The 22,435-nt window shown below is 45.5% G+C and overlaps 1 protein-coding gene across 1 annotated transcript; it reads right to left on the bottom strand.

Moving 5' to 3' along the window:
- Positions 1-54: 54 nt before the first annotated feature.
- Positions 55-22,289, bottom strand: ift70 (intraflagellar transport 70). The gene is made up of 13 exons (XM_056287596.1): positions 22,221-22,289; positions 20,964-21,014; positions 17,500-17,652; positions 15,988-16,053; positions 15,380-15,433; positions 13,765-13,830; positions 13,327-13,403; positions 12,425-12,635; positions 10,692-10,763; positions 9,712-9,815; positions 7,896-7,974; positions 3,238-3,367; positions 55-1,243 (listed from the first exon to the last, which is right to left on the bottom strand). The coding sequence occupies exons 1-13, from the start codon at positions 22,287-22,289 to the stop codon at positions 1,107-1,109; spliced, it is 1,269 nt and encodes a 422-aa protein (XP_056143571.1). The 3' UTR covers positions 55-1,106.
- Between the last annotated feature and the right edge of the window lie 146 nt (positions 22,290-22,435).

The raw sequence follows: 22,435 nt of genomic DNA, 5'->3' as shown, positions 1-22,435 counted from the left end.
GAGGGGGGGGGTCTGTATAACTATGTCATCAGTGAGCTACAGATGACATCACAGAAAGCCTCGCTAACGTCTACTAAAACTACAACCGACTCCCTCTAATGTCTTCAAAAGACAAAACACGAGGAGGGCTTCTGCGACAGAAGAAGACCGCTGTGCTGAACCACAAGGCTTGTTAAGAACTTCATGTCACTTCGGGGACGGACGCTGACAAACGTGTGAATTAATCTGAAGCTGGAGTGAAACCGTACGACCTTAGTTTTCCCTGATGGTCACAACAAAGTGAGTAATAAAGGGTTGTGTAACGTCTTTTGGAACACGCAGGGGATTTAACGGTCTGCCGGAACTTCTCCCCAGCTGTACTAAGCTTCAAATAATGAGCTCCCATAGTGTGTGTATATATGCATGTGTGTGTGTGTGTGTGGTTGAGTCCAAAAATGGCCAAAAACAATCTGCGGCTGGCAGATGCTTTTAATTTCCAGAGACATAAAGCTCGGTCCTGTTTGAAATGGCCGCCTACACTGGATAATACGTTCGCTGTGAACATGAATAAAGCGCTTGTATATTATCATATATTTTCAGTGTTGAAAAAATACAATCAACATATAGGTCTCATTGTGCGTTTGTCGCAAGTCAAGCACACTTTGGTTCCAATCGTCACGTGTTTGGCCGGTGATGTCACAAAACTCCATTAGATGACATCACTACTGCATCTGATGATGTCAGATAGCCTGCTAAAATAGAGATTATCGTTTCGACATTGGTAGCCATTAAGTCACTGACCTAGAATTGACGGAGGCTCCGCCTTGTCCCCGAACCTTCAACCAATGACAGTAGTGGAGTTAGTTCCATGAGAGGGTTACAGTTAATCCTGATGGTTCACCGAACCCTGACTGTAACCCCTTCTGTACCACTGCATACAAGACACCACTGACCTCAGCTCATCAGCTACTCCTCCATTGTGAGTCATTTTGAGTTGCCGCCAGCCTGTGACAAATGTAATTGGCCGGGAGAGGGGCAGCAGGCAGAGCTTCTGTCCAGTCTGGGCAGGTGAACTGGTTGCTACCTGCTATTCTGTGAAGTGACATCACCGTCTCTGTCTGATGAGGTCACTGGTTCCAGCCAATGACCTCATAGAAAAGGGCCTTCAACAACCGGGCCTCGTAGGTGACCGTGTTCCTGCCAATGTGAATGCGGTCCTCCTCCAGGGGCTGCTCTATGATGGCTGGCTCATCCTTACCATAAACTGCAGGGGGAGGAAGCGAGAAAGAGAACAACCAGTGTTGTCAGTTACTTCAGTTTAGCCTAAACACAGCGAGAAAAGTTGAGAGAGGGTGTCAGGGGGAGGGAGGAGTGATGGGGAGACAGGGATGAAGAGGAGGACGCTCCTCTCACAAGAAGAGCTCTGGGGACCAGTTAACAGCCTGTGGTCGATGGAGTGACAAGTCCCTCATGGATTTTAGACCAGACTAGCTTAACAAGTCACAGCTTGTCACAAACAGCAGTGCCTCAGGCACCAGAGAACCCAGCAACCCTTCTCTCCATCGCTCAGAGTAAAGGACAGATAACAACACTGTATCACACTCACAAACACACACACACACACACACACACACACACACACATCATGCATCCAAAAATGCCTGAGAGCGCACCACCAGATGCTTTCAGCTTTTCACTTTTCTGACTTGTAAAGCTTGATGGTTCCATTTTAAATGTACTTGTGCTGGTCGGGTTTAAAATGGCGTTCCTGTTGGTGACGTCTGAGTTACTTCCCACGCCGCTTCTGGTGTGGGAAGATGGCGGCGCAAATTCACGTTTGTGACGGCCTCCCCCAGTACCGTCCATGCAGTATCTTTGTCCACGTTGGCGCTTAAGTTTGTCTTCATTTCATCATGGCTGGGAGGGTTTGGTCTGCTGCATCCTGTGGGCCCAGGGACCACGGCCCTGCTGCAACACCGCGGGCGGTCTGACAGGATGCGGAAGCGGGGCAGGCTAAGCTAATTGCTAGCCTCTGCAGACCGGCAGTTCTGATAACACTGAAGGCGGCGGCCTCGCCTAGCCTTGACTGTGTTTTTAGTGTCGTGTGGAGTGTGGGGAGGCGTGTCGAAGGTGTCTTAACTGGCGTTGGATCAGCTGAGGGAGCTTGGTCTGCTGTGTCCTGTAGGCCCAAGGACCACAGCCCCGACCAGAGTTGCGCCCGAACAGGAAGCACCGAGGGCGGTTGGACAGGATGCAGAAGCAGGGCAGGCTAAGCTAACTGCTAGCACATGCAGACCGGCAATTCCGACAGTCATCCTGGCTGGCGTTCGCTCTCTTGGACAGTGATTTTTGTGTTGCTGTTTAGTTTACATATGTGTGTTAGTTTAGATATATGTGTTAGTTTAGATATATGTGTTAGTTTAGATATATGTGTTAGTTTGGATATATGTGTTAGTGTGGATATATGTGTTAGTTTAGCCAAAGGAGTTGAATCAAGTGCAACTGGACTTGGTATATATATACCAAGTCCAGTTGCACTTGATTCAACTCCTTTGGATAACCATGACCTGGATGAATGAGAACATTCACAGACGTGTTAGTTTAGATATATCTGTTAGTTTAGATATGTGTGTTAGTTTAGATACATGTGTTAGTTTGGTTATATCTGTTAGTTTAGATGTGTGTTAGTTTAGATATGTGTGTTAGTTTAGATATGTGTGTTAGTTTGGATATATGTGTTAGTTTACATACTATATGTGTTAGTTTGGATATGTGTGTTAGTTTGGATATATGTGTTAGTTTAGATATGTGTGTTAGTTTGGATATATGTGTTCTTGTAGTTTTTCGATGTGTTTGTGTCTTTGTGTTACACATCTGTGGGCTGAGAGAAACCATGTTTCGTTTCATTTCATGTGAGCAAGTGCATGAAATGAAACAACAAAGTGTTTCTGATTCTGATTGTAGAAATTAACCAAAGACCAAACAAGACAGACGAAACAGGTGAGTTGTTAGCTGCTTTTTAAAATTGTCAACAGACCGCAAAGCCAAGAGGAGACCATTCCACAGTTTAAGGGCAACTAGTACAGTGAAAGCTCCGTCACCCTTGGTTTTAAGCCTGGTTTGAGGTACAGATATAAAAAGATGCCTTATAGGGAGTTTCTTTGAATCAAAACACACCAGCAGTTCTGAATTTATAGTACGACAAATGTTTTCAGATAGCAATGAAACACGCTGACAGATGCCTGCGTTCGTACTTACTCTCGCAGTGCTCCAGAAACTGGATGCACTCCTGCACCACAGTGTCCCTCAGCATGATCATGTGTTTGGCCATGTTCTCCAGCAAGGAGAGGAAACATCGTTTGGCATAGAACCAGGTGTCCGTTCCCAGCTGGAAAAAGACACACAGAACATTCGTGCTGATATGGAAAACATACTACCACAATCATCATGGGGAATTTTACATGTTATTCATACAATATAGACACATGCCATTTATGATGTACAAAATATACGTATGTATGTATGTATATATGTGTAGTGAATTCAGGGGGCAGCCGGGAATCCGCCGCAGCCCAGATGTGAACCCAGATCGCCCGCAGCACGGGTGACCACTAACCGGTCGACTAAAGGGTCCGACCCGTTAGCCAACCGGCTAGCGAGTCTACTCATCTGTGGTCGTTACACTATCCCCTCCTTCAGGAAGCACGTCCCCGCGCTTCAGCATATGAGCTCCCTCATGTCTCTGGGCGCACGTGCTTCCGATGGCTCATGGTCTCACCATTCCACTTCTGACACCAATGTAGCAAATTTGGGAGGCAGCCAGGAACCGCTGCAGACGGGACACGAACCCAGGTCGCCCAAAGGAGGGGGCTAGTGTAATGACCAAGGATGAGTAGACCTGCTGGCCGATTGGCTAACAGGTTGGACCCTTTAGTTGATTGGTTAGCGCAGGGCGACCCGGGTTTGCATCCCGTCTGCGGCAGACTCCCGGCTGCTCCCTGAATTCGCTATATTGGTGTCACAGGTGGGTGTCAGCAAGAGTTAAAGGGAAGTTTACAAGATGGTAGTGAGACCAGCTATGTTATATGGTTTGGAGACAGTGGCACTGATGAAAAGACAGGAGGTGGAGCTGGAGGTGGCAGAGTTGAAGATGATAAGATTTTCACTGGGAGTGATGAAGAAAGACAGGATTAAGAACAAGTATACGTATTAGAGGGACAGCTCAGGTTGGATGGTTTGGAGACAAAGCAAGAGGGCCAAGATTGAGATGGTTTGGACATGTGTGGAGGAGAGATGCTGGGTGTATTGGGAGAAGGATGCTGAATATGGAGCTGCCAGGGAAGAGGAAAAGAGGAAGGCCAAAGAGGAGATTTATGGATATGGTGAGGGAGGACATGCAGGTGGCTGGTGTGACAGAGGAAGATGCAGAAGACAGGAAGAGATGGAAACGTATGATCCGCTTTGGCAACCCCTAATGGGAGCAGCCGAAAGTAGTAGTAGTAGGTGTCAGAAGTGGGATGGTGAGCCTGTGAGGCCATCGGAAGTGCGTGTTCCCAGAAACGTGAGGGAGCTGATATGCTGAAGTGTGGGGACTTCCCGAAGGAGGGGGCTAGTGTAACGATCATGAATGACTAGACTCACTAGCCGGTTGGCTAACAGGTCAGACCCTTTAGTTGACGGGTCAGCGCAGTCGCCCATGGTGCGGGCAACCTGGGTTTGCGTCCCAGCTGCAGTGGTTCCCAGCTGCCCCCCGAATTGGCTAGAGCCGGGATGCAAACCCAGGTTGCCCGTACCACAGGCAACTGCGCTAACCCGTCAACTAAAGGGTCCGACCCGTTAGCCAACCAGCTAGCGAGTCTACTCATTCATGGTCGTTACATGTGTATGTATGTATGCATGTACATACATATGTATATGTGGTTAGCATGTTTATGTTCATGTATATGAGGTTTGGAGAATGTACTGTATGACTACATGTATGTGTGTATGTATATTTGTTGCTGCATTTATGTCATAGTTTATTATAATGGTTGTTTTGCCCTGCATAAGTGTTGATGTGTCTGTATATGTCCTCCACACAAGAAGTTCCTAACAGGAAAATAAAGTTGTCTAAATCTGAATATATCATAATATCTGCTTACTTATGCAGAAGTTCCATGTTCAAGAATCCAACTGAGGTTCATCACATTGAGCTGTTTGGTAATGTAAAGTATAATATTCAACCAAAGCTCATTTTCAAATAATGCTCCCCGATTTCAGGTCCTAGATTCTCATCATTGATGATGTAGACAATAAAGCTGTGTATCATGATATGACAGTATCTGAATTTAATCTCACTACAACACCATTAAAAGATGACAAACAATAGTATTGAGTTATTGTCCATCCCCACTTCAAGTTTATCTGATGTTTTGTGAACTGACCTGAGACACATAAATTGACAGGGAGAGTCTCTCTCTGACAATCACAAGTGCAAACTCTGTAAATATATATATTTTGACACGTGTGTGTGTTGTCTGGATAAATTATGTTCTGCTGCTTTAGCTGGAGAGTTAGGGACCACTAAGCAAAATCTCCAGATAATTAGGATTTGATTAAGACTGATCCTGATATGTCTAGAGAGGGCTGTGTTCTACTCGGAGAACAGAATCCCTGTCTTTATGACTTTACAAGGGAAAGCCAGCTCATGCTGAGTGCTGATCACACCAGACCACCGTTAGACAGCAGGCTAGGGAACAAAAGTGTTATCACCCGGGTATGTTATCAATCCACCTGACAGACCCCACAGTCACAGCCAATATAAGAAACACCACAGGCAGCTGAGGAGAAACCCAAGTTCTCATCCTACCTTGGTGTGCAGCAGTAAAACCAGCTGTAAGGAGCTTCAGAACCAAAACCTACACAAAGACTTAAAAAAAAAAAAAAACCTGAGGCTGGGGGGTCTGGGTAGCGGGGCGGTCTAGTCCATTGATTACCAACATGGGGATCGGCGGTTCGAATCCCCCTACAGACACAATTGGCCGTGTCTGCGGGTGGGAAGCTGGATGTGAGTATGTGTGTTGGTCACTGCACTAGTGCCTCCTTTGGTTGGTTGGGGCGCCTGTTCGGGAAACTGGGGGGAATAGTGTGATCCTCTCATGCGCTATGTCCCCCCAGCTTAACTCCTCACTGTCAGGGGAAAAGAAGCGGCTGGCGACTCCACATGTATTGAAGAAGGCATGTGGTAGTCTGCAGCCCTCTGTGGATCGGCAGAGGGGGTGGAGCAGTGACCAGGACGGCTCGGAAGAATGGGGTAATTGGCCAGATACAATTGGGGAGAAAAAAAAGGAGGAAGGAGGAGGGAGGGAGGAGAGGGGGGAATCCAAAAAGAAAAACAACTTTGTATTCAGATGTTTTAATAAGATCTAGGAGTGCAGGGATAGAACTGCTTTGATATTTTTAGGAGCAAGATTACATCATCATCAGCAAAACCTGCTATTCTATGTTCTAAATTACTTTCTCAAATTCCATAAATGTCACTATGCATCCTGACCAGTACAGCAAATGGTTCTATTGCAAGAACAAATAGCAATGGTGATAAAGGACTTCCATGCGGTTAACCTCTGGAGACGTTAAAAGGTTTAGAGACCACATTATTAGTCGAAACTTCTGCAGTGAGCCCAGCACAAAGCAATCGAACCCATTTAAAAAATGTATCCCAAAAGCCAAAGTGGGTAAGCACCTCAAACAGATAAGGCCATTCAACACAGTCAAAGGCCTTCTCTGCATCAAGTGAGAGTAAGGCTGTGTCTGTCGCCCATCTCTGACTGTGTAAAATATTGAGCACTCGTCTGACATTGTGAAAACCCTGTCTAGCTTGAACAAATCCTTTTTGGTCCTCGCCCACCATCCGAGGAAGCAGGCCCTCCAATCTTCATCCAAGAACTTCGCAAAGTATTTTTGTATCTGAATTTAAGAGCCTACCTGGGTGCAGATTTTCACATTTTGTGTTTGGTTTTCCTGGTTTTGGAAGTAATGCGATTAGGGCACTCCTCATGGATGTGGGGAGAAGACCAGGATGGCTCAGAAGAGTGGGGTAATTGTACGGATACAATTGGAGAGAAAAAGGGAAAAAAAAGACCTGAGGCTAACAGCACCAATTCACTATTTACTTGCCAGGAACAATAAGACATTAGTTGAATTAAATAAATGAAATAGATTTCGTGGGTTCCCCCCTGGGCCCCCCCCCCACTCTTTCTGTATTTTTCAATTGATTGGTTTAACAAACAGTACTCAGAACAGCTCCAGGCAGAAATAGTCTGAAGGCACTGACAGACTGGATGCATCTCATTCAGTGTTCAGCTGGTCTAACAGTCTGGTTCACACTGTCCCGACCTCCCATATGCTGTCACTTTGACCAGGACTGTCTTACTGACTGACACACTCAGCTGGGGTGTAGTGGACACAGGTGGAACCCAACTCCAGCCTGTGTTGTGTTTCAGAGAACTGAGAGGCCAAACCAGAACGGTCCGATCTAAGGAAAATAAAAAGGCCCCTCTGTAGAGACTGAAACCAGCGGGGACAACATGTGACCGAGATGAGTTAACGTAAAAACGCTCCACATGCTGACCTGGCCAGCTGTAAGAAAACACATCACTTCACAGCAGACTGTGTTTGCTTCTTAATATGATCTTTTTCTCTTCCTCTCCCTCTTTCTCTGAAAAGGAGTGACAATCTTTCCTACTCCTCTTGAAAAATATAAACCCAACACCTTCCCAGGAGGGCAAATGGACAGAATGTGTCAAAGGAAACCTATTTTTTAAAGGTGACCTAAGTGTATGTGTGTATGTGTGTGTTGGGAGAAGGGAAGAATGCATGCTGAGCCCTCTTTTTAAAAACTTTCTAGAAAAATCCAAAGCAAAAAAACGATAGCTGACCTTCTTGTTGTACGGCTCCAGGCTCTTGATGACACGGGAGATGCCGAAGTCGTAGTTCCCCTTCACACAGTACAGCGTCCTGAGGGTCAAAGAAGGTTGAAACTCTAGTTAATGGTCATGGCAATTTGCATATGAAACCGATGGTTGGTTTGGGTCGTTATGCCACTGTGTTGTTTATAAGGGTGGGGGTACCTGCAGTCACTGTGTTGTTTATAAGGGTGGGGGTACCTGCAGTCACTGTGTTGTTTATAAGGGTGGGGGTACCTGCAGTCACTGTGTTGTTTATAAGGGTGGGGTATCTGCAGTCACTGTATTGTTTATAAGGGTGGGGTACCTGCAGTCACTGTATTGTTTATAAGGGTGGGGTACCTGCAGTCACTGTATTGTTTATAAGGGTGGTTGTACCTGCAGTCACTGTGTTGTTTATAAGGGTGGGGTATCTGCAGTCACTGTGTTGTTTATAAGGGTGGGGTATCTGCAGTCACTGTATTGTTTATAAGGGTGGGGTACCTGCAGTCACTGTATTGTTTATAAGGGTGGGGGTACCTGCAGTCAGTTGAGACTGAAGAGGTAACTTAGATGATGATGAAACGTATCTGTTAATAAATGTGTCCAGATGAACTGATTCAACTTCCTGTGACTTCCCTACCCGGGTTAGTGAGCATGCATCAAGACAGTAGTCGTTAGTTAAATGATCCATGAAACAGACCAACATAACTAACACACAAGTGGCGTGTGTGATTTTGGATAAGTCTACGCTAAGTGCACCTCTGCCCAAAGCCCGGAAACTACCACACAACGCTTGCGTCTGCGCTAAGACGTGGTCTGACCAGGCAGAGACGCAGGTGTAATATTTGGTTTTATTTGACATCAAACTAGCACTGACTGACATGGCCCTCTACTGCACCCCCACACCTATTTCGGTGCAAGCAATGCCATGGCGAGCCCAGAAATGAGTAAACGCGCCCGGGGGAGAGAAAAACTACCGTGCGTCCAATGCAATGTTCACTACATCTGTGTTAGCTGGGGACGTCACCACTGGTTTACTAATGAATTTGATTGCAACCAACGTTTAAAAGAGACAACGGTCAGCAATATGTTCTCTAAACTCATTATAGGTTCAATCTGGATTTTGTGCCCCAGAGACAGTGTCCCTCTTAACAAAGGTCCTAACCCTAACTCTAACACACGTTTCACCACTCTCCCATACATGCATACACACCATACAAGGAGGCACAGAGCAGGTATAATACACTTCAGGATATAACTGCGGTTATCCTACTTAGTCCTGACTGCCACTGGCAACCGGAGCGCCGCTCTCCAGGGATCTCATGTAATCCGATGAAACAAATGAAAACAACCACACAGGCGAGCAGCCAGACGCCGTGTGCTGCTGTGCTGCTCTGAAGATGGTAAATGAATGGAAATAACATATGACAAAATTAGAGCTAAATTTTGTGCGTGTGTGTGCTGCCTCATCCCTGCATCATTTTTCATCTTCTCCCATTCATTTCCATCCCGCTCCACAGTGAACTCAGCTGTGAAGTGCTGCTGTTTTGGGAAAGACTTACTGATCCCCCCACACCAGAGGACTTACTTATGACCCGTGCATATACAGTCTATCTGTAAGTCCCCTCACACTACTACTTCATCTGATGTGTCCATCAGCTCTGACCAAGCTTCTGATTCCCCTCCTGCGACTGTCAGGGTTGGTAAATAAGGATAGTAGGATAATCTGGGACCCATGGTCCTCTAAGCAAGCACTTTGCCTCATCTCCATGTCAGAAATGGGATATGAGCAGCTGCTGGAGCTCACCCGATGACCAGGTTGACGATGCAGAGGTGGAAAACCTTCCTGTCTGGTTCATCATAGGAGATTTGCTCCTCCTCTTTCTCAATCTTTCTCATCAGCTCCTCAGCCTAGAGGAGAAAAAAGTGGAGGAGATGCCAGATAATAAATCACTCAAGCAGTCATGAAGTTTAATGGTCATGTGATATTTATCCCACCATAGACGAGAATTCACAGTAACTTTAATTTTTTTGTGTGTGGCTTTTTCCCCCTTTTCCCTCCTAATTGTACATGGCCTATTACCCCACTCTTCTGACCCGTCCTGGTTGCTGCTCCACTCCCTCTGCCCATCTGGGCAGGGCTGCAGACTACCACATGCCTCCTCCGATACACGTGGAGTCACCAGCCGCTTCTTTTCACCTGACAGTGGGGAGTTTCACCGGGGGGGGACGTAGCACATGGGAGGATCACACTATTCCCCCCAGTTCCCCAGAGGAGTTGTTAGTGCAGCGACCAGGACACATACCCACATCTGGCTTCCCATCCACAGACACGGTCAATTGTGTCTGTAGGGATGCCCGACCAAGGCGGAGGTAACACGGGGATTTGAAATGACGAGCCCCGTGTTGGTAGGCAATGGAATAGACCGCCCCACTACCCGGACGCGGTAACTTTAATTTCTAATCTATAAAATCCATAAATGTTTGCCTTGTAATATGTACAAAAATAATATTTTTCTACTTGTAACGAGCAAAGGTGACCAGCATCCAAATATATATAATATCACATAATGTATGTCAATACAATATCCTTTCAGAAACTCACAAAATCATAAAGTCAAGCACAAATACCATAGTCTCAGAGTGCTACGAGACCGTCTATGTTCTGCATGAATGCACATATGGTTTCAATGTGAGCTTGAGCTCTGGAAGTTGTTTTGCCATACTGTACCGATGAAACAGACCCCACCACAATGCTGTATATGAATGTACATGTACGTAAAGTACCTCTTCATTCTGGCTGGTCATGATGTAAGACACACACAGGTTAGCCAGGACCACAGCACTGACATTCAGGATCTGGAGTGGGAAGTAACATACATTTATTTATCACCAAACAACGGTGGACACAGTCTCAAAGACAAAAATAATTTCTCAAGAATCAAACTGAACAGCATAATCTCTTATTTCAGTAGATATCTACAAAGCACAAAATGTGTTGAACATTTCTGACAAAATTCCTGCATGCTTCTTCACAGCAATTTCAAACAGAGGGACTTCAAAAAATTTGATTTAGCAGGATATATTAAAGCTGATTGTGATTTTTTTTTTATTTCCATAAAATGAAAAGGCGTGTCAAGATTTTTAGGGTTTCTGGGAATAGTTGGGAACGTTGTACTTGACGGGATATCACCAGAGACGGCACAGCAGATGTCATAACACAGAAATTAAAGGTAACAAGATTTCATGCAATATTTGGAAAGCACTGCAATCTTAAAGTAATGAACAGGGCTGTTTTTTCCTCCCTTTGCTTCTTTGGTGTTTACCGAGGGTTTGCGTTTGCAGGGACACTCCTGAATGTTACACTGCTCCAGCTGGTGAATGGAGGAACAGAAAAGTAGAGAATAAGGGCTTTAATCAAGACTTCAACAGACTGTCAGCAGTATCACTGTTGGTGTTAGGGGCAGTTGAAGTACTCCCTAAATCAGAGAGATGACACCTTATGTGTTTCATATGAATCACTCCTCAATCATGTAAACTCATTAACAGTGAAGTATTTTTCCTCAGCAGTGGAAACCGACCACACGATCACCTTCTACGAGTCGAAGATTTTACCACCCCAAACCAGTATAATCATTACATTTTTAAAGTGCTTTTCTCGACACCCAAAGTGCTTCACATTGACGAAAACAATGACAAAAAACAGGAGAATACCCATTATAAGTGTACAAATGAATGACGCACCCATCACATTTTCCCATATTTAAAAAGCAGCCTGAAGCTTCAGAAAATATCTTGATGTGATTTATCACCTTGGGAACCTGCGATGCATCCTTTAGGAATAATGTAGTGTCATCAGCAAGTTGACTGACCTGATGACCTGTTAAGAGAAATTACTTGGACATCGCTCTCAAGACTGAATGTTGAGAGGAGTTGGGCAGTGAGAAGGAACAAATACGGAGAAATTGGGCAACCTTGCCTGACCCCTCTGGTGAGATTGAAACATGGTGAAGTCCCATGCTTGAGTCTAATACGGAAGTTCCCAGAATTATATAACGTTCTCATAGCCTCGCAGAAAAAATGTCCAAACCCAAATTTACAAAGAGATTCAAAGATAAAAACACGTGCCAATGAGTCAAAAGCCTTAAAAAGTCTAGAAATAAAATAAAACTGTTTTGACTGAGAAGATCAGAGTAGTCTAATAAATCAAGAACTAATCTGATATTATTTGCAAAATTTGTGTGTGTGTTTGTGTGTGAATGCGTGCGTGTGTGTGTGTGTGTGTGAAAGGCTGTATTACACAACTATGACGTAAAGCTTCAACCATGGTATAACACAACAGGCTATAGTGGAAATACCAACCTTATCTAATTAGAGTTATGCTCTATTGGTGAATTTGACCTAATGTTAACTTGTCTTTTTGTTGCATCCGTTAACCAGACTGGGAGCAACACAAATGAGACAAATCAACAGCACTGTCTGACAGTGCAGCAGCCATCCAACACATTCAAGGTACTCACATTGTCGCAGTGCTTCTTGACGATTGGCTCGTAGAAGCCAATGGCCTCCTTGTATTTGTTCTCCTGCATAAAGAGCACGTGCGCCACGTTGAGCTTCCAGGTGTCGTGCTCGTTGCAGATCTCCACCGACTTGCGGAAAATCTTCTCCACCATCTGGTAGTTCTCCCTGTTCCAGTAGATCTTGGCCTGGGCCATCAGCACTGGGATGTACCTGGGGTGAGAATGGACCAATCCGATTGGGGGAGACCAGGAGAACAACCAATCATGGGAGAGGTGGAGGGACAAGGTACCGAAGGTGTGTTCATGGTTGATGGGAGCAAAGACAATGGGTGGCTGGGAAATATACTGGAGGCATACTGGGCAAAACGCTGCACTGGAGCTAGCAGACGTTCTCAAGGCGGAAATGTTAAACCTGTTTCGTTCTAGAATGTTCTTCTCTACGCTTCCTGGTTCAGACCTTTCAAACTCCTTTTTATACACAGTTAAAAGGTATGTGAATGAGTTTGTGCGTGCGTGCGAGTGTGTGTGTGTGCGCATTCTCCTACTACTACACTGTTGAGAGGTGTTTATAAGTTTGCATGCATTCTTCTCATACAGTAATAAAAGGTGTGTGTTTGAGTTACTTTTTGTGTGTAACCTCCTACTTCCACAGTGTTAAATGGTGTTTGTGTTTGTGTGTGGTTGTGTAACATAAAGCTTCAATCATGGCATAAATCAACCGGGTGCACCGTTCATGGCAATATTGACATTATCTAATTTACTTCACACTCAATTGATGAATTTCTTAGAACAATAATGTGCCATTGTTTATAAGTTTGTGTGTTTGTATATCTTTCTATTTCTACAGTGTTAAAGTGTGTACGAGTTTGTTTGTGCATGGTTGGTGCGTGTATCCTCCTCACTTTTCCAGCATCAAGTCGTAATCCTGCAGAGCCTTCTTGACTCCCTCATCGTCACGAGCCAGCCTGACTTCCTGCACCTTAGAGAGGAAGAGGAAACAACAGTTAACCACGGCTCACGATGACGACTCATGACAGCTGGCCTGTTAAATTCCCCTGTTATCATTTTTTGGCCAAACCAACTGTGTGCCTCTTCTCACATCAGTTCTTGAGGAGTTGGATATCTACATGGAAAATAAAACATTTGCAACTTCCCCAGTCAGATCTGTAAAGATCTATTCATCTGGGCTGTATTCAAGCTTGCACGCCAGAGTCCGGTATGGACGTGCCAACAGGAATCAAGTTTCCTCTGGGAAGAAGGGGGCCTTTCAGTGGCTTCTCTGGACTTGACTCGAGGCCCTGTTCTCCAACAGCTGGAAAGGAGGAGGAGAGGAATAATACCTGTTTGGTCAGCTTGCGTAGCTGTTCTGTCAGTTTGCCGTTCATGTCATCAAACTTCCTGAAGGCCTGTCAGACAAAGACAGAGGGACGGAGCTTTTATCTAATTACTTTACCGGCTATGAATCCAACATTTCTAGATGTGGAATTCCATTCATGAACAAACGGATTGGTTTAAAATTAAAATTTACAATTAAATTAAAACATGGACCGAGTTGCTTCAAAAAAAAAATACTAAGGTGAGTAGACTGTCCACTCACTTTCAGAAATAAAAACCAAAAAAATTAAATCAAAATGTGAGACATGAATGAGCTAGATCTTCATGCTTAATGAAAGTTATTTCATTGAGTGGGGAAACCATTTTAGAACCACCATTATTTTTGTTAACCATAAACATGAGCATTTTTTTAATATATACCCCCCCTTTTTTTCCTCCCCAATTGTATTCGGCCAATTACCCCACTCTTCCGAGTCGTCCTGGTCGCTGCTCCACCCCCTCTGCCGATCCGGGGAGGGCTGCAGACTACCACATGCCTTCTCCCATACATGTGGAGTCGCCAGCCGCTTCTTTTCCCCTGACAGTGAGGAGTTTCACCAGGGGGACATAGTGTGTGGGAGGATCACGCTATTCCCCCCAGTTCCCCCTCCCCCCCGAACAGGCGCCCCGACTGACCAGAGGAGGCGCTAGTGCAGCGACCAGGACACATATCAACATCCGACTTCCCACCCGCAGACACAGCTGATTGTGTCTGTAGGGCCACCTGACCAAACCGGAGGTAACACGGGGATTCGAACCAGCGATCCCAGTGTTGGTAGGCAACGGAATAGACTGCTACGCTGCCCGGACGCCCTATTAATTACTATTAAAAACAATAAAACTTCATATTGTGATGAGATTGTGACTCTGAGCAAAGTCTTCTCCTTCTTCCTTCAGCTTGTTCCCTGTATCTCAGGGGTGCGCCACAGTGGATTTTAGTTTTCATTGGTACCCCGTGAGGGCACAGCACCAATGGCAGCCGTTATTAACCTGGACTTCAGCCAATCCTGTATGGAGCCTTGACTGATCTGGTATGGTCTTGTCAATCCGCATACTTATTTGGTAAAATTTTACGTGGGATGCCCTTCCTGACACAACCACTAACCCTATGGACGGCGGCACAGGTAAAGCACTGGATGCCATCCCAGTATTCATGGACTTGCATCCATGCCTGTTACCATAGCAGTCCTACTTACTGTAATGGGAGCTAAAACCTATAACTTGCTCCGTAGCCTACTGGCTCCCACAAAACCAGCCACCAAGTCTTTTAAAGATATCATGTATGTGCTGCAGAATCACCTGAACCCAAAACCACTTGCTACTGCTGAACATTTTAGGTTCCACAAACAAAACCAGCTGAAAACTGAGTCAACTGCAGATTTTGCGGCTGAGCTTAGGAGACTGGCTGAGCACTGTGACTTTGGACTGAATCTGACAGATGCACTGAGAGACAGATTTGTATTCGGGTAGGTGGGTATGTTTGTATGTGGGTGATTCTGAGCAAAGTAATTCACTAAATGTCTGTGTATTCCCCGAAACATGAAGGAAAGGATGAAAGTGTTTGTTGTTGCCACTCTTCACCTCCTCTGGAGCAGTCTGGCAGGTCAACATGGCATCCAGAAACTCATACAGGTACTACGGCAGAAGAACAAAAGTACATATCACCATATATATATATATGGATCCCATCATACAGAGCGTTTCAAAAATGTTCAGCAAAAGGCAAGTCGATCAAAGTGTGTACTGTGTTTAAGGCATTGATTAAATGGACAAATACATCCATCCATCCATCACCGAACCGCTTATCCTGCTCTCAGGGTCGCGGGATGCTGGAGCCTATCCTAGTAGTCATTGGGCAGCAGGCAGGGAGACACCCTGGACAGGCTGCCAGTCCATCATAGGGCCCACACACACACACACACATTCACACCTAGGGACAATTAAGTACGGCTGATTCACCTGACCTACATGTTTTTGGACTGTGGGAGGAAACCGGCGCACTCACAGGAAACCCACACAGACACGGGGAGAACATACAAACTCCAGACAGAGGACGACCGGGGATGAACCCCAAAGTTGGACTACTCTGGGGCTCGAACCCAGGACCTTTTCGCTGTGAGGACAAATACATCTGATACACCAAAACAAATGGAACTGTGGGAGTTCAGACTAGATGGGAGGGAACTTACCGGGGAGAGAAGCTTGTAGGTGAGATGGGCATTTTCAGCCAAGACATCGGCCGCCAAGTCAAAATACTGTGTGAGAGAGAGAGAGACAGATTGAATCCAGCAGTGAAGTTAATGCCAACTTAATTAAGGAGTCAGTAGAGTTTGGGAGCCAGACTGCCGCTCTGTGGTAGCTTTCCACTGGGACTCGCACCACGCGGGGACTGATACTTCCCAAATCCGTTTACAAAGCTGTTTTGGCCAGCCCAGGACCCTCGCTGTCATATGATGGAAAATGCTGACATGTGCCCTCATTAAACCGAGTGCTGGCATGTTAATTTTTCCAACGGCATGCCAGCATGTAATCAGCTGGTGCCCAGTGTAACAAACATGGGTTTACCACCACATATCAACAGTTACATATTTTCTTTATAGTCTGAAAATCACATCACAATAATATACAATGAATAGCAGTTATATAAAAGACAGCAAACATTTTTCCCCCGTTCTCCCTCCCACAACTCATCCCCACCAACTGAGTAGGGAAAAAAAATAAATAGAAAAAACATTTTAAAAAATTTAAATAGGGGGCCAATTACCCCACTCTTCCGAGTCGTCCCGGTCGCTGCTCCACCCCCTCTGCCAATCCGGGGAGGGCTGCAGACTACCACATGCTTCCTCCAGTACATGTGGAGTCACCAGCCGCTTCTTTTCACCTGACAGTGAGGAGTTTCGCCAGGGGGACGTAGCGTGTGGGAGGATCACGCTATTCTCCCCAGTCCCCCCCCCTGTCGAACAGGCACCCCGCCCCGACTGACCAGAGGAGGTGCTAGTGCAGCGACCAGGACACATACCCACATCCGGCTTCCCACCCGCAAACATGGCCGATTGTGTCTGGAGGGACACACGACTAAGCCGGAGGTCACACGGAGATTTGAACTGGTGATCCCCATGTTGGTAGGCAACGGAACAGACTGTAACCCGGATGCCCGCCAGGACCTTATTTTGAGTGACAGGTAACTTAATGCCTGAGCATGACTGCAAAACAACAGAATCATTGTGTGTGTGGGTGCAGGTCAGTGATTGAGTAAAAAATGGCGCCCTACAAGCGTTACACTCTCTGCATATCAAATTCAACTGTGTTTTCCTGAACATCTAAAAGGGCACAAAATATTCTTTATCTTATAATCTGTGGTGAAGACCTCTGCATGAAGTCTCGCTGTGTTACAAAACAGAGAACGCAAGAACAACAGTAATAAAGTAATATATTTGCTTCTTAGGACAGCTGTAGATGTAGGCAAACCCCAGTCTAGAAACCAGGGGGAATTATTACAGAAAACTATAACATGCTGAAGGTCAGCCAGACAGGGGGAGATCTTCACCTCCCCCTGTCCAGGTATGGGGCCTGTAGGGATTCACTATCTTGATAAATCACACTTTTCTAAGGTCAACAGTTGAGGGGTTATGGAGTATGGAACCTGGACCTGCCGGTCACACGGTTAAGGTTTCTAAAAGCCCATCCGCCCTGCAGTTCACCTCATACTTGCAGTAGAGCAGCAGCAGGTTCCCGAAGGTGACCGGGGGGAACGGGACCTGCTGCAGCAGGAAGGCCAGCTTCTCGAAGCCCTCCGATGGCGTCTTGTCCATGTTCATCAGGGCCTGGTTGTGGAGCGTCACAGGGTCCAGCTCCTGCACAGCAACATAGCACACGTCACACATTCTACGTTTAGAGGTAGGGTTGGGCATCGAGAACCGGTTTCAAATTGAACCAGTTCCAAAATTATGATCCCAAAGGAATAGTTAAGGAATTCACATTTCGGTTCTGCCTATCCATTCCTAAATAAATTTCACTCGCGCTAAAGTTAGTTTCAGTTTCCGTGGCGGCGGTGTGTAGCTTCCATAGTTTTTGCCTCCGCAAGTTAAATGTGTGCCATCATGGACCAGGGGAAGCTGCGGTGGAACGTGTGGCTTCATTTTGCCTTGAAAAGTGAAGGCTTGGCACAGTGCAACGCCTGTGGCAAAATTATTTCATGCAAGGGAGGACGCACAACAAATATGGCCAAACACCTTGGCCTACACGGTGTACAGATTAACCAGTGTACTGTGTTTGACACGTTGTGCCGGTCTCCATGTCCTGCCTCGGCGTCCTCTTCAGCCACCCTGAGCAAGCAGCCAGCAGCACCTCATCGCAACTGGGTAGGTGACAATTAATAACGTTTGTCTTTTCTCAAGTGACACAGCAAACAACTTATACATGAGCGAATTGCTATAAACTGTATGCAAATACTGAAATGTGTTTTTTTTCTTCTGCGCTGAACGCTCGCGTATACAGCCTGAGAAGGCAGATATGCTCATGTTTCTAAACAAGAACTGTGTATAATTTAAGGAGTTTAAGACCTGGTAGTCTGGACCAGGGTGTGACTGTGTCTTTACCTCTTCATCTTCATGTATGAAGACAGTTATTGTAAATGTAAATATAAGAACGAGACGTTCACATGAATGATCCGTTCTTAAAACAGAATAGCTTGGATAAAGTTTTTTTTAAATACATTTTTCTTCTGTGAAAGAAGCATGTGACCTGTGTTGACCTCGCCTCTCAAAGAACCGGAATCGAAAAGCAGAATCAGAATCAGAATCCTTAAAATCCAAACGATGCCCAACCCTATTTCGAGGTGATGTGTGTTATCCTCTTGAAAAGTAAGATCTTATATGAGTAAATATATGAGTTCAACATACACATGTTGTTTTCTACATGAAATGTCAGTAACAACAAGAAATAAAGGCAAACAAGTAAAACTCATTGAAATGGAGATATCATGGATACACAGCACATCTGCCAGCAGCTGTTACTTAAAGAAACAAACCCTTAGTGGATGCTGAGGACTGTGACTGCAAATGGAAGTCTTTCGGGAGACAAGAGCATCCATTAACAACAAAAACGACTCGCCGTTCAGTCCGTACCATGTTAGCAACCCCTGCTGATATTTTCTCATCATAATTCGCTTCATGAGAGCCAATATATTACACACCGAAACTTTAAAGGCAAAGCCAGTACTGACGACCACATGCCTCTACAAAATACTGTGTTAGCATTTTGCATGAAGCAATTTCCATTTCACTATAAAACAGGAAGCACTGTGGTGTTCATTTTCCTGAGGGTCACAGATTGCACAACTTGAATAATTCGACTGGTCTTAAAACCTGCACACACACACACACTGAGCCTGCATGTCACTCACGAGAAACAAACTGTGTAGCCAAGAACCCATAAATTGGAGTAAATTATGTTATATCAGACAGACTTCTCTTGTAGATTACTCAGGGAAAATGAGGACTGTGTGAATTTTCCTTTCGTATCAAGCAGCAAAAAGATGTAGCATGAGGTGTTTGAGTTAATTTGCTTGAAATCCATCATCATCATCATCACATTGTACATCCTGCGATGTGACTACTGCTGTGACAATGCTGAAACGATATATCGTACAGCCCTTCTCCAGATTTATTTGAATCTATTTTGTATTTACTGTTCTACACTATTATTATCTGCTGACTCCAGTCTGTTAGTGGGGCATGTCCAGGCAACCTTAATATGGATTACAGCATAAGAAGATCATCGCTTCAGAGAGTAGAGAGAGAGAGAGAGAGAGAGAGAGGAGAGATGAGAGAGAGAGAGAGAGAGAGAGAGAGAGAGAGAGAGAGAGAGAGAGAGAGAGAGAGAGAGAGAGAGAGAGAGAGAGAGAGAGAGAGAGAGGAGAGAGAGAGAGAGAGAGAGCGAGAGCGAGTTGTAGTCTCCTCACAACCCATGCTCCACCTTTTGATCTACTTCTGTTTGTTATGGCTGTGTTGTTTCTTTATTGATCGTTACAATGTTGTGTTGATGTTCATTATTAGTGTTATTGTGTATCGTTCAAACTGTATTTTTTGATGCTTTGGCAACATTGTTGTAAAACTTTCATGCCAATAAAGCCTTTGAATTGAACTGAATTGAGAGAGAGAGAGACAGACAGACAGACAGAGCGAGTACAGAGAGAGAGGGGGTAAAGAGAGAGAGTAGAGAGAGACAGAGTAGAGAGACAGACAGACAGACAGACAGACAGACAGACAGACAGACAGACAGACAGACAGACAGACAGACAGACAGACAGACAGACAGAGACAGAGTAGAGAGAGAGAGAGTAGAGAGAGTAACAGAGTAGAGAGAGAGAGAGAGAGAGTAGAGTAGAAGTGTAGAGAGAGAGTGTAGAGAGAGAGTGTAGAGAGAGTGTAGAGAGAGCGTAGAGAGAGAGGAGAGAGCGTGAGTGTAGAGAGTAGAGTGTAGAGAGTAGAGAGACAGAGTAGAGAGAGTACAGAGTAGAGAGAGAGAGTAGAAGAATAGAGAGTAGAGAGAGAGTGTAGAGTAGAGAGAGAGAATAGAAGAGTAGAGAGAGTGTAGAGAGAGTAGAGAGTGAAAGAGAGTAGGGAGAGACAGCGCAGAGAGCGAGAGTAGAGAGACAGAGTAGAGATGGAATAGAGAGAGTAGAGTGAGACAGAGAGTAGAGAGAGACAGAGTAGAGAAAGCGAGACAGAGTAGAGAGAAAGATTAGAGAGAGTGAGTAGAGAGAGTGAGTAGTAGAGAGACAGAAAGAGAGTGAGAGTTTTTTTTGTTTTATTTTTAGTACTCTGGTGACCTGTTTTGCTTTGGCAACATTGTAATTAATAGTCATGCCAATAAAGCACCACTGAATTCAATTGAATTGAATTGAGTAGAGAGAGAGAGTAGAGAGAGTGAGAGAGCGTAGAGAGAGCGTAGAGTAGAAGAGTAGAGAGATAGAGAGAGTGAGAGCATAGAGAGAGTAGAGGGAAGAAGAATAGAGAGCGTAGAGATAGAGAGTGAGAGAGCCTAGAGAGAGTGAGAAAGAGTAGAGAGTAGAAGAGTAGAGAGTGAGTAGAGAGAGAATCCGTTCTTGCACAGAAATGTCCAAAGTAAGCAACGTAAGACTGAGTGGTGAATATGGGGTTACCTCCTCTGATCTAGGGGGCATGTCCGTCAAGGGCCTCCTGAGCTCCTTCCACTGACAGAGTCCACAACGAAACAGAGGAGAGGAGAAAAGTTTATCTCAGTATGTGCTCGTGTTATGCAGACATTTTCCTGTGAAAAGTGGAGAAATCATTCAAACAGAATGAAGACTACGTGACACAGGAATTCTCCACCGAGAACCAGTATGGATGAAACCTGTTAGGGCAGCTTCGACCGTCTGAATAATGAAATATTTCAAACCATCACCTTGAATAGCTTGGTGGTGAGAGCTAAAAGCCTCCTACAGACTGTGCGATTTTAGCAGTCCTATAAGTTTACTGCAATCCACACTGTGCCATGTGGATCTAATAAACTTGGGTACGACATCAAGTGTGACGTGTGTAGACTGTATGATGATAACACGTACTGAGTTGCAGGCTATGACGCAAGTCCATAAAAACGTCATTAGCGTGCGTGCCGCATCAGCGCACATAATCAATCCACGCCGCTGGTAGAGCATCATAGCTCCAAGCAGGAATCCAGTCCTTTTAATAGTCGCCGCAGCTCATCTTGCTGCTCGTTTTGTCCCCCCCCCTCCTTTTTTTCTCCCAGTTGTACTTGGCCAATTACCCCACTCTTCTGAGCCGTCCTGGTCTCTGCTCCACCCCCTCTGCCGATCTGTGGGGGCTGCAGACTACCACACGCCTCCTCCCATACATGTTCAGTCGCCAGCCACTTCTTTTCACCTGACAGTGAGGAGTTTCGCCCAGGGGGACGTAGTGCATGGGAGGATCACGCTATTCCTCCCCAGTTCCTCCTCCCCCCTGAACAGGCGCCCTGACCAACCAGAGGAGGCGCTAGTGCAGCAACCAGGACACATACCCACATCCGCTTCCCACCCGCAGACACGGCCAATTGTGTCTGTAGGGACGCCCGACCAAGCCGGAGGTAACACGGTGATTCGATCCGGAGATCCCCGTGTTGGGAGGCAACAGAATAGACCGTTACACTACCCGGATGCCTGTTGCTCGTTTTGTTGAATCCAGTGCATTTGGGTCACAGAAGAGTCTGTTTGTTTGTGTTTAGCGCCAGCAAAGATTCTGCGTGGCGTTGATCAGTGTGTCACTTCGTGCTGCATTTCTACTGGTTGGTTAGTAGACGTAGTCGTAGCAGCAGTCACACTGTGTGATGGTCATCCTAAATTTCTGACACTGACAGGTCATCTTCGGTCGCAAGACCATAATAAAAGTGGTCTTTGAACCTGTCTGAGATTACGATATAGAACCACCATTTTGGAGCCACGACCAAAGATGCCACCACGTTTAGTCATCTCTCGTCTGAGACAGCCCAAATCACACAGTCTGTAGGAGGCTGAAGCTGACAGAGGAGCATGTCGTATAGCTAAACTGCACCTACTGAACATACAAGTGTCGCTCAATAGGACTTGTTTACTGCTAGGTTACTTACTAAGTTATT

The sequence above is a fragment of the Lampris incognitus genome, chromosome 10 (assembly GCF_029633865.1).
Source record: "Lampris incognitus isolate fLamInc1 chromosome 10, fLamInc1.hap2, whole genome shotgun sequence".
In the NCBI taxonomy this organism is placed as follows: Eukaryota; Metazoa; Chordata; class Actinopteri; order Lampriformes; family Lampridae; genus Lampris; species Lampris incognitus.
The sequence above is the reverse complement of the archived record's forward strand: the minus strand, read 5'-3'. Positions and strand labels throughout refer to the sequence as shown.